Below are 12310 nucleotides of genomic sequence, written 5' to 3' on the forward strand. Positions count from 1 at the left end.
TGCGACCCGCAGTGTCTCTATGAAGAAATTAAATCAATAATATGCATGCATTTATTAGTTAGGCCTTCGACTGAAGTTATAATTGTACCTTTTTAGTGATCTTACTTTTACCAGATCCAAAGTATGTCTCTGGTGTCTTTTTATGGTCCCTCCTCTGCCTTAGGAAGTTTTTGTATTATTGTGTATCATTATTTTGTTCCTGTGAGTCCTTGGAAGAAAAGCCTATGAATAATATTAGGAAGTTGTCTTCCTTCTTGTTGAGAAAAATATGTTTGTTTGTTTTTTTCACAAATATGCACTCACTGAGCTTCACGCAATCATGCCATCCATACGTGTTTGCAGTGATTCCAAGTGAATCTGAAACTACAAATAACTCAGAATTCCCTAAAAGCTCTAATAACAGCAGTGAATAAAATCTCTACTAATGACTTTTAGAGATACACTTGCAATATCTAATATTTGAATCAGCTGGTAAGATAAAATTACAGAAAGTCCTTAGTTAACATAGTCCCAACTAAATTCCCCAAACCTTAATTACCATGGAAACTACTTATCCTTAAGGCTCTATGGATAGCTGAAATATTTTCTCTTGACAAAAACGGGAGTGAGGCCAGAAAAATATGGGACTGTGTGTAATGAGGCCTCTGATCGTTTATTTACTTCTGTGTTAATTAGATATAACCTCGATGAAGCAAATCAAGTTACACAGTTTAATTAGTTTACAGGACAGGAGAAGCAGATTTGAGATGTTGTCTCATTCATCTTTTTTTCTAGATCTTCTTCCATTAGCTTCATGCATTTATGTTAACACATTTCTTTTTCAGTTTTTCTAGTAAAAGAAACCTAGTAGTGCAAAATATTATTTGTAAATAAAATTAGTGGACATATTCCAAGTTTTGAGACAATTCTGGAGACAAATGAAACTAATCCATTCCACCGAGGTGCTGAGTTTAAGCTGGAAAATTAGGTCAGGAACAGAAATCCTCATTTCCTGTTTTACGTATGTTAAATCTCTAATTACTTGTAGGGGTTCTCATTTCAAGAAAATGCTTTAAGAGCTTTTAATGGACTAAAAGTAATTTGCAGTGAAGTTATGATAAAAAACCCTGGCACGTGTTACGCAGGGAAGTTGTGGATGCCCCTTCATTTTAAGTTTGAAGTTGAGTTGGACAGGGCTTTGGGCAACCTGATCTCAGGAAAGAAGTCCCTGCACATAGCAAGAGGTTGCACTACGTGATCTTTACGGATCCTTCCAACCCAAGCTGTTCTGTGATTCTATGACAAAACCCCATGGCAGCTTCCAAGCAGATGCTTGCCATGAGTTAATTCATTCCTGCTCTGTGAGCAAACGCCTGAAACGTGTGCACGCAGTATAGCACTGCAGGCTCAGGATATTACTATCACGTATGTAGACCCGCCAGTGCGTCGTGTTTGTTGAAGGCTTCCCATTTCCATGTTGTTAAGCCTGATTATAAGGTGCGCTGCGGTACTAATTTGTATTAAACACCTCTCATCGCAGGGTTTCTTCCCTGCTGAGCACTGAGCTGGGCCGTTCTGCAGACACCCCAAGTGAAACAACAGGCCATGCCCGCGCCGGGCAGCCCAGGCCCGGTGCCCCCTCCAGCCCCGCACAGCCGCCGACCCCTGCCAGGAGCTCCCGGGGTCGCAGCGAGACCGCGCGCCCCCTCCCCGCCGCGCACGCGCCCCCCGAGCCCCGCCCGCCGGGCGGCCGCGCAGGCGCAGAGCGCGGGGTCCCGGCGGCGAGGCAAGATGGCGGCGGGCGGGCAGGGGCCGGGTGTCGGTAACATGGCGGCCGCCGGGGCAGGCCCGGAGCGCGGTGCGGAGCCGCCGGCCCCGGAGCGCGTCCTCTTCCCGCCGACGTTCAGCGTGTCCGAGATCAAGAACAAGCAGCGGCGGCACTTCATGTTCGTCCGCTGGAAGCAGCAGCAGAGGAAGGTGGGGCAGGCGGGCGGGAGGGGAGGGCGGGCAGGGAGGCTCGGGCCGCGCTAACGCCACGCTAACGCCACGCTAACGCCGCTGTGCCCCCGCAGGAGAAGCTGGCCCTCAGGAAGAAGCGGAGGAAGGAGCGAGAAGCCCTCGGTGACAAGGTGAGGGCTGCGGCTGCGGTGAGGGGCTGGGGGGAGCGAGCTGAGGCGCTGCCCGGCCGTCTCCCGTCCCGTCCAAGCCTCTCGGTGTGGGTTTTCAGGCATCGTGTAGGTATAGCTAGGAATTACACTCTCATAAGCAATACTCTTATAAACCAGAGCAACTAATCTGCCCAGCCCCTGCCCAGACCAGTTGTCTACTTTTTTCAGCCTTGGACAAGGGTTTGGCATCTCTTCCTAAACTACTTCTCAAGCATAATGACAGCTTAAACAAGTTATGAGGTCCTGTATTATCATAATTTGACAATAGTAAACGGGGCAAATAACGTATCCTATTTGTCGTTAAACTGTAGGTGTTAAGGATATAATGTGTTGCTGTTGGAAGTGGATCTTTTTTTCTTCCACAGTACAAAAGATAGACACATCTCTCACATTTTATTTTATTTTATTTGCTTTGGAATTGTGTTTCATTCATTACAGTTGAATTAAGCAGTGTTGCTGTTCTAGTGGTGCTTTTCCTCCATGTGATGATCTCCCTCCATGTGATGCTCTCAGGCATTCCAATACTTAGGCGTATTTTTAATCAAGATGATGTTGCTAGTTATGCTTATTGATGTTGTAACTTATTTTCTTAAAAGTTGGCGCAAAATAAAAAATACTTGTAATTCCATGTAAAAAACAATCCCATGGTAGTATGGTTTATGCATAGCACTTTAAAGCTACATGAATGTGTTACATTAATAAACCTACATTTATTTTAGGCACCTCCAAAAGCTGTTCCAAAGACTATTGAAAATCAGAGAGTTTATGATGAGACAACTGTAGATCCCAATGATGAAGAGGTAACTGCTTAATTTTTGCATATGCATTTTTTTTCCAAAGAAGCAACTTAAAATGCATTGATAAAATTTATTGTTCTTTATTCTCTTGCTAAGGTGTTAATGGATTACTTTTCACATGATGGGTTCACTAGGAGGTGATGTCCTTCTTTCATTATCTCCATTAGATAATCGCCTTTCGCACTACTGCTATTGTTAGCAAAACCTGTCAACTTCTGTTACACTAGACTCTTCTAAATGTAATAACCATGTCTTGCGATGATTAGTTACAGGATAATCTTGTGAATTTGGATTTTTCCTATTAAATTCAGTTTCATCAAAAGTTAGGTCAGATTGAACAATTGTTCTTCAGTTATTTCATAAATGGTAGATTTACAAGACTGCTGTTCTTTCAGGTTGCATTTGACGAAGCAACTGATGAATTTGCACCATACTTCAACAGACAGACAGTTCCCAAGATTCTTATTACAACGTCAGACAGACCTCGTGGGGTTTGTATGCTTTACTTGGAGCGTTCTGGCCAATGAATTGGTTATAAATACTGTGATTGGTCAACTACATTTTTGGTATAGAAATTACTTTAAAAAACTCTTTGTAGGCTCTATGTAGAGACAAGGAAAACTTGATGACCAGGAGATACCTTAATGCTAAATTGTTAGATTCTTTTTGGTCACCAGTGCCATGCTTTTGGTTCTAGCACTGTTCAAGATGGGTGTAATTTAACAGGGAAGATGAAATTTTTTGTCTCCCGACTATGGTATGATGTATAAGCCCATGATGACTCCATACAATCTTATATAGAAAAACAACCAAACTGAAAACTATACCTTCCATGCGTTTGTTTTTTCTGTTTAATTTAGTGACTCTCAAGAACCTTTGTGTGTATGCAGTCTATTAGATTCTTTAGCACTGATTGTTTCCTTCATTAAAAAAAAACCTTACGTTTATGTTTTTGTATGCAGATGATGTGCATTAGGTGCATCTCCTAATTAGGGAGATTTCTGACACTTGTGAAAACTTGTAAAAGAAGTGGTTTTAAAAATTGGAGGCAGTACACCTCAAGTAGTTTCTCTAGAAACTTGAGCATAACCCATGGGGGTTATGCTTTCATAATTCTCCTGCTTTACTGTGGTTGAGAAGAAAATAATACATTCCAAAAAGTAAGTCCCTCATGTGCTGCAGCCTTGAGTACAAATAAATTTTCCAGTGACTTTCCAGTGACAGAAATAACTTGGTAGCTTATCTTCAAATGGTTTATTATTTCTAGTATCCCTATAAGCATCAAGGAGGGGAGGGCAGTCAGAATAAGCAATCCTCCATCTCCCCTGGTATTTGAATTTGGCATTGTATTTACCACATTGCAATTTAACTCATCTTTTACAGAGAACAGTGAGATTCTGTGAACAGTTGTCTACGGTTATACCTAACTCGCATGTCTACTATCGAAGAGGATTGGCTTTGAAAAGGATTATTCCACAGTGTATTGCGAGGGACTTCACAGATTTAATCGTCATTAATGAAGATCGTAAAATACCAAGTATCCTTTGTGTAAATACTAAGATACAGTAATAGCTCTACAGTAATAGCTCTAGGCCTGCTAGGAGAAAAACTTTTTCATTAGTGTATGTCTAAGATCTACTTTTTTCTGGATTTTTGCTTCACTGTGCAGCTTACAGGGTAACTGCAGAGTTAAAAATCACTGTGTCAACTTAATATCTGATATCTGATGTATAACTTAATATCTGAGTATCTGATGGCTAATGGAACTTCAGATTATTAAAGTGCTTTTTGTTTTAGTTTGTAGTGTATGGATAAATGTTACTGTTTCAGTAAACTTAACTTTTTTTTTTTAATAATTTTCCTTTTTGATTAGAAAGTTTAGTTTTGCTGACTTGATAAATAATTACTGAGAAGCTAATAGAAGACAACTCTGGTTAGCTTTTGAAACAGAACTTAATGTCCATGTGTCAGAACCCTAGCTAACTAGTTAATGAATGTATTTTGGAAAACATAATGAAACCTTGTTAATGTGGCATAGCTAATGGATATAATATTCTAATGTCACGCTGTGTTTTACAGAACACGTTCCTCTGTAAACTGTGTGTCAAATTTTACCAACTTTTTTTTCTTAACTCTGTGAACAGATGGTCTTGTTTTAAGTCACTTGCCTGATGGTCCAACTGCTCATTTTAAAATGAGTAGCGTCCGCTTGCGTAAAGAAATAAAGGTGAGGCTCTAAAAAAAAAAAATAAATAGAGTCTAAATATGTTGAGTCTACTTGCACTGTCCAAATTGCAATTTTCGTAAGGTTTAGCTGATCTTGAAAAGTTGCTTTTTCATAAGCTAACAGGAGGCCAAGGAACAGTATATTCTACTTTTGTAAGCAGCTTACTTCAAATTTCATAGTTATGTGCTGAATTTAGCTGTTTACCAATTATTTTTATAGTCATACCAGTAAATACCAGGGAAAGCATATGCCCAGTGTAAATACAAGATAGGATACATATATCAAAGTAAGTGGTATGCAAGATTTCAATAGATGCAGTTCCTAGTCTTGAATAAATCCTAGTTTTTCTTATTCTTACAGCCCTGTCACCTCTTCTGAAGTAAGTATTGCTTACTTAACTCAAAATAACTTGCAGGAAAGTGTTTCTTTTCCTCCTTTTTTGAATTAAGTACTTTTTAAATGTAATCTTTTTATTAAGGACTGCCCAAATACTGCTAGTTGGTATGTACAGAGGATTTCAGCATCCTGTTACAGGTAGGTAGTCTATAGGTAGTCCTCTTACAGACTGATTCTCTTCTGTAGCGGGTGCAGCCAGGAGTCAAAATTGGCGCAGGAGAGAGGAAATACAAAATTATTTTTTGTGCTTTTTCTTTAAATTTTTAGTGTTAAACCAGAGATCCTGATGTTACCACTATCTGCTTTACTTACATACAAAGATATACAAATTGTTTCAAGAAACAATTAGGCATGTTATCAGGCCCTGCTTGTCTTCACCCTATTTTATTTCAAACTTTTATTTGATAATGTATTGAAATAATTTTGCATACGATGTATTATTTGCATTCTAATCTATTACTGTCTTTCCAGCGAAAAGGGAAGCAGCCTACAGAACATGTACCTGAAGTAATCCTGAATAATTTTACAACACGACTTGGCCATTCTGTTGGTCGCATGTTTGCTTCTCTCTTCCCACATGATCCTCAATTCATTGGAAGACAAGTAGCGACATTTCACAATCAGCGAGACTACATCTTTTTCAGATTCCACAGGTGACATTTGGCCCAAAACTCTTGAATGGGAGATAATGTTCTCATAACTTAGCACCTAATAATGCTTTTTTTTCCCTCAAGGTATATCTTCAAGAGTGAAAAGAAAGTGGGAATTCAAGAACTTGGGCCACGTTTTACATTAAAGTTGAGGTCCCTTCAAAAAGGAACCTTTGATTCCAAATTTGGAGAATATGAATGGGTTCATAAGGTATGTCTAAGTAATACTAGGCCTGCTTGGGAGGGGATAATAAATCTGACATTAAATGTAACCACAAATCTCAGCCTAAAAAAAGCAGTATGAAGTATAAATGCACTTCTCAAAACAGATTTAACATTGAGAGGTAGTTTTGACAAATATGTAAAGTAGAAGCATTCTGCTATATAGCAAGGATGGTAAGTGCCAATATGCCACGACTACTTAGTTGCAGCGTGTAAGTTCTTTAAAATATACAGATATAAACAAAAGTGAAAAACGTTCCTCTGGTATAAGCTATTACTGGAAGCCTAATAAGCTTGATTAAAGCCCTTTTTTGTGGAAGGTCAGTGCAAGAATTTTTATGTAAAAACAATTAAGCAATTTGTATGAACATTAATTCTTATGTTCTGTTTGGTATTAATGCTGACTTTTCCAAATCTTCAAGTAAAGTGGAAGTATTATCTAATGATAGACTTCTCCAGTCATTTTGCCTATCAACTGCAATTCCATGGTAAAAACTTACAAGAAAGTGAGTATTCGAGCTGTATCGAAGGAAAATTCCAGTATTTCTGCTGTAGTCCAAGATGTGTATAATCTTTGTTTTAAAGACACTAAGTCTACTGTCTGTAAAGACTCCTCTAAGCAACTGATCTCCAGTTTCTCTCCCTTACTAGTCCTGAAAGGCTGAGTATAGAGACTCGCCTACTCTGTGATGCATTTCACTGCCTACACTAGTGTAAATTGGAGTGGTCATCTTTGTATATCATTGCTTGAATTTGCTGGTTAATAATTTTTCTTTTAAATTTCAGCGTCGAGAAATGGACACAAGTAGAAGAAAATTTCACTTATAACAGACAGCTCTACCTGCCAGTTGTTGATGACCAGAAATGCGTCTTTGAACTGTGGATCATCTCAAACTCAAAACTAGTAATAATGATACTGAACAGCATCTGGCTACAGAAAGACAAACTGTAAACATTAAAACTTTCTACAGGAACAGTTCAAGTAGGACTGCATATTTTTTTCCTCCTATGGTTGCAACTAAATCTGACATGACAAAAAGACTGTGCCTTTTTTTCCAGTTTAGCAGGAAGATCTATGGTAATCAGCAGCCTGTAATTTTGCTATCACTGAAGCTTTGTCATGACTGCTGATGTGCTGTAAATTAGACTTTACTATGCTGAAGAGAAAGTATTTTGTTAAAAAATATTATCAGAATAAACTATTTTTCACTTAAACAGCTTTTTTTTCCTGTTATGCAGCTAAACTGAGCTGTTGCACATCTTAATCAGGTAAGAGAAATATTTAGAGATGCTAACTTACAGTATGCTGTTCTCTGACAGTGCAGTGTTAGTTCTCAAAAAATGGTCTGCATAGAGAACATTGAGAAAGATGTATGCAACGTGGGAAGTCTTAACAGTATTTCATTTCATTAACATCTTGCATAAAATAGTTACATTGCTTAAATGGGGGGGGGGGAGTGAGGGGCTTGACTACTACAGGTATCACTCTTTTAAGTAGTGATATCTAGAAGAAATGCATACCCAGAACACTCCATCTAAGAAATTCTGATGGGAAAGAATTCATAAAGCCAGCGTTGAGCGGGTGAGATCTCCAAACAGGGTTTTTCTCAGTAAAATCTTAATGCTTTTTTTCAGCCTTGATAGCTATGCTTGAAGAGGGTATTACCTGCAGAGTGAACTTACTGTTCTGCCTTAAGTTTGCACTTTCACTAGTAGCTTAAAAGCTCCATTTTCTTTGAATTACTTTTTCTTTCCACGATGTAGCTATTGCAAGTGCTTTTTATTATTAACCTAAAGAGCCCAAAGTAAGCCATCTGCTCAATAGAATTGCTCTTTAAAGAAAATCATGGTTTTATTACTCTTTGCCTTTATTTAATGTGTATGCTGTATAGCTGAATTATTTTTTTCCTGTTCTATTATGCTTCTAAGTATAATAATGAAGCCTTATTGTTTTATAAGAATATCAACCCAAGGCAAACTTGCAGCAGCACAGAATACTTAAGACTCTGACATACTCTCTAGCTGCTGCACAGTGATGTAGTAACTTGGTGAGGTATCAATATATCTAAAAGTGAATCAACTTCTTACAGTAACGTCAACGCCAAACTAAGTCAAAACATTTTTATTTTTTGCTTGGTATATAAAACTGATTCCCTCATGAAACAGAAATATTGTAACTAGCATACAGTTCATTCGGAGAGGTAGATGGTAAGAGGTTTGACAACAGTAGCAATTTTACAGTTAGATTTGGCACATTAAAGCTAAGCTTTTGTACGGACTTCAAACCAGGCCACTCCTTGAGGCACTCTGCCCCTACAGACATCAGCAGCTAGGTAAAGATGCTAAAAGATCTGAAAAACAAAACCAAAATGAGGTAGTTAGAGATGTATGAAGCAACACTATGCCTAAGAACATGTACCTTCAAAGTATGCCATAGGCAGCTAGTTAGAAAAAAAAAACACCCTTTTCCACAGCTATTTCATAGAACTGTAAATTACAAAATAAGCTTTTAAAACAATAAAGCTAGCCCCAGGGGTACAAGAAGATAAAGCTATTACAAAAGAACTGAAGTGTAGTGTCTCTTGGAAGCTAAATCTTAAGTAGTAGGGCAAAATAAGTTTTTCCCTGTCACTTGATGCCTACAGAAATAGTGAGCATCTACTTCATCTTTGAAAAGCAGGGGGAGTCTGGGTAACTAACAAATTACACTTCCTCTTCCTCTTGGTTCATCTTGTAAACACCAGGATTACAACTAAGAAATTGCCTATTTTGAGGAAGTGCTTGGACAGTGAAGGAATAAAAATTTCCATGTAAGTAGTGTAACTAAAATTGCTGTTCTAATGACTTTTGGCCCGTAACATCAGCAGAAACAAATGTTCCATTCCAGTATCTGAAAACAAGGGCTATAATTAAGAAAAATATTAAATCTGTTCTGCCCTTTGTGTGCACATGAGAACAAAGTTATTTCCTGACATCCATACTATGTGGCAAAACTCGGGGAACGGTATGTGGCAGTGATTCAACCCTAGTTTATTTGGCTTTTTATAGGACAGCAGTCCATAATACTTAATGATTTTGGCTTTCTTGAATTACTGGTTAAAGCTGAAGCAACAATACTGGAGGCACAACTCAGTCCAGGAATACTATCTAAGAATAGTTTATAAAATGCATGATAGAAACAACTTTAAAAGCTACACGAACTCTAAAACACATTTCAGTGACACTGCTGTAAATCGTTCAAGATAATGGAAGGAATGTGTAATGGATTTTTTTTAAAATCATTAAGCATAAACCTCAATATTGTTATTACTCTGCTAGCTTTACTAGCATGAGCCACCTTGTTTGTACGCAGACTATTTGGAAGCTTTTTACAGTCTGCTTGAGGGTAGTGAATAGCTGCCAAACAAGAAAGAAAAATTTTAACAACTTAATCAGATTGTGATCACCTTTCTTCAAAGCTGCCTACATAACACAGCCTAACAAACTACAGTTCTTTGGGTGATGTAGGTCTACAGCAAAAACAGAATTCTTAAGGTTTAAGATTCATAATCCTTAGGAATCTCATGAGCTGTGGTCAACTGCGTATCAAATGATCTGAAAATAACGTTTACTGTCACACCCTGGTAGATGGAAGTTGATGCAATGGGAAAGAGGGACATGATGATTTCCATGCACTTCCTATGTGCAACATATCAAATCGCTGTGACTCAGAGTCTCAGTGAGACTTCTGTGGATCAAAACCTGATCCCTCTATAAACTTCAGTCTAAAATCTGATCAGATTTTTCAAACGATGACAGATTAGTCATTTTCACAATGATAGCAGCAATGTTAGTGAACCTGTAAAAGTTTAGGAATGAAAATCCAAATGTGTATTCAACTGTTTCTAGTTATTTAAACTGCAGTCCTTGTTGTAGTTATGTTGTCTGAGTCATTTGAGAGGCACTTGGGCAGTGATAAAATTTTTGGACCAAACACTTTCCTTCTTGGTTTAGATGTCAGGGCGTGTTCTAGAGGGGATAGGGACCCTTCTTTGAGACCATCACTAACCTATCTTTGGAAGTGCTTTCTGAGAGTTTAAAAACTAAGTCCTAAGAACTTAAGTCCGCTTCACCTACTACAATCAGCATTCACCACATACTTCTTCAGGAAAGTAATCCTATGTGAGAAGAAGGAAATAACACCCTTAACAGAGAAGGAAGTTGCAGCAGAACTTCTTTACAGTCAGGTCAGACCATATAGCAGCTCAGTAGTAGCTGGCCCCCACTACTTCTGCTACAGAAACTGGTCGAAGCTCTGCAACATTTAAGTACTACTCTCAATACCTGTGAACAGCATACATCTAGTATAGAGCTACCTCCCACAATATGGGAAGAGGGACCCAAAATGGGGATCTAGACCAATACCAGCTGCAGAAGTCAGATGACTCTTCTGAATACTTTTAACAAAGGCAGTCTCACTTAAAGCCAGCTATTTTTAATGACAGAACAAAGTTTATCAATCATAATTCAAGAACTTACCACTGAAAGATACTAAAGTAGTCCACATAATTACAAAAATGAACAAACTTTCTGGGGTCTGAATGGATTTGTACTTGATGACACTCCTGTCAGTAGGGGATCATGTTGTGCATTCTGCAGGCAGAACTGCTTCAAGTCCGCTGCGGCCTGAGAAACCTAGTCATAATAAAAGCAGGCATTAATTAGTATTCACTGAACATCCTCTTTACAGAGGATGTAACTGCATCAAAAATAAAATGCTGTTAAATGATTCGGCAATACAGCTTAAGTAGATGTTCTACAATAGTTTCACTGTGATTTTTTGTTTTGCCAGTCAATAAGTTGTGCGATATTACAGAAATAATTTGGAAAACTAATGTTAAAAATGCCTTTGTGAAGCTTGAAAGATGAGCTGTCTTGAAGATTGCTTTGTTAAATACACAAAGACCCTTATTCTAGTTGTTTTTAAATGAGGCCTGTAGTTTAAGACCCTCTACTGAATAAGCTGGCATTTTATCTTCCCTTGGAAGGCTATCTTCATGCTGAGATAATGTATGAATTTTATTTTTCATAGGCTGCACCTAACAACAGAACAGTGCAAAAACTTCCTTGCTTTTCTTTGCTGTAACTCTGAACTTGGAAGGAGCAATTACAAACTTTCAAAAGCAGCATCTCCGCTGGTATCCTGTGCGTGCGGTTTGCTCAGAGTTCCTCTGGCTCCACACGGCCCGGTCGCACCCCGAGAACGCACAACGCAGCGCACTCGGCACGCCTCGCAGCGAAGCCTCCATTTTACAGCCCCGCCGAGGCAACCTGTTGCAAACCCGGGCGGAGCAGCCCGCCCGGCCAGCGCTGCGCTGGGAGCAGCCCCTCCCCAGCGGCAGGCGATGAAGGGGGCAGCGAGGCCCCTCCACCCAGCTCGGGGCACCGCTCCGGCCGGCCCCGGGGGCCAAGGGCGGCTGCAGGAAGCCAGAAGGCCCGGTCCGAGCCCCGGGGGGGCGGCGGCGGGGGGGAGCCCCCGGGGCCGATGCCCGGCCGCCGCCCGGGAGGGCCGGAGGGGAGCTGGCGGCCCCGGCCCCCGCCCTGCCCCGGGGACTGGGCCGCCGGGCCGGCCGCCCCCTGGAGCGCGGCGGGGCGCGGCCCCCGGGCGGTAATGGCGGCGCGGCCCCGCGCCTCACCTTGACGCGCGTCACGCTGGCCTCCAGGCGCAGCTGCTGCACCACCTTCTTCATGGCCGCCACGTTGGAGGAGCCCGACATGGTGGCGGCGGCGGCGGCACACCCAGCACCAACTTTCCGGCGCGTCCCAAACTCCTGCCCCGCAGCGCCTGCGCAACCGGGGCCGTCGGCAGCCGCGGGGGGCGCTGCGGGGCCG

At 40.6% G+C, this 12310-nt stretch overlaps 2 protein-coding genes across 2 annotated transcripts; one reads left to right on the plus strand and one right to left on the minus strand.

Moving 5' to 3' along the window:
- Positions 1-1733: 1733 nt before the first annotated feature.
- Positions 1734-7654, plus strand: RPF1 (ribosome production factor 1 homolog). Its single transcript, XM_080602059.1, has 9 exons — positions 1734-1956; positions 2052-2108; positions 2867-2947; positions 3340-3435; positions 4328-4481; positions 5089-5171; positions 6039-6220; positions 6302-6428; positions 7226-7654. The coding sequence occupies exons 1-9, from the start codon at positions 1771-1773 to the stop codon at positions 7265-7267; spliced, it is 1008 nt and encodes a 335-aa protein (XP_080458185.1). The 5' UTR covers positions 1734-1770; the 3' UTR covers positions 7268-7654.
- An 892-nt stretch (positions 7655-8546) lies between these two features.
- GNG5 (G protein subunit gamma 5) lies at positions 8547-12274 on the minus strand. Its single transcript, XM_080602061.1, has 3 exons — positions 12115-12274; positions 10958-11113; positions 8547-8790 (listed from the first exon to the last, which is right to left on the minus strand). Exons 1-2 carry the CDS (start codon positions 12193-12195, stop codon positions 10988-10990), a joined length of 207 nt encoding a protein of 68 aa, XP_080458187.1. The 5' UTR covers positions 12196-12274; the 3' UTR covers positions 8547-8790; positions 10958-10987.
- Between the last annotated feature and the right edge of the window lie 36 nt (positions 12275-12310).

Source organism: Anser brachyrhynchus (genome assembly GCF_964034855.1).
Source record: "Anser brachyrhynchus genome assembly, chromosome: 8".
NCBI classification, from domain to species: domain Eukaryota; kingdom Metazoa; phylum Chordata; class Aves; order Anseriformes; family Anatidae; genus Anser; species Anser brachyrhynchus.

Excerpts from the sequence above, each read along its gene's own strand:
- RPF1 (XM_080602059.1), top strand. The coding sequence starts at position 1,771 with ATGGCGGCGGGCGGGCAGGGGCCGGGTGTCGGTAACATGGCGGCCGCC. Across the intron at positions 1,957-2,051 it reads GGAAGCAGCAGCAGAGGAAG|GAGAAGCTGGCCCTCAGGAA; the intron begins GTGGGGCAGGCG and ends GTGCCCCCGCAG. Across the intron at positions 6,221-6,301 it reads ATCTTTTTCAGATTCCACAG|GTATATCTTCAAGAGTGAAA; the intron begins GTGACATTTGGC and ends TTTTCCCTCAAG.
- GNG5 (XM_080602061.1), bottom strand. The coding sequence starts at position 12,195 with ATGTCGGGCTCCTCCAACGTGGCGGCCATGAAGAAGGTGGTGCAGCAG. Across the intron at positions 11,114-12,114 it reads CCAGCGTGACGCGCGTCAAG|GTTTCTCAGGCCGCAGCGGA; the intron begins GTGAGGCGCGGG and ends TATTATGACTAG.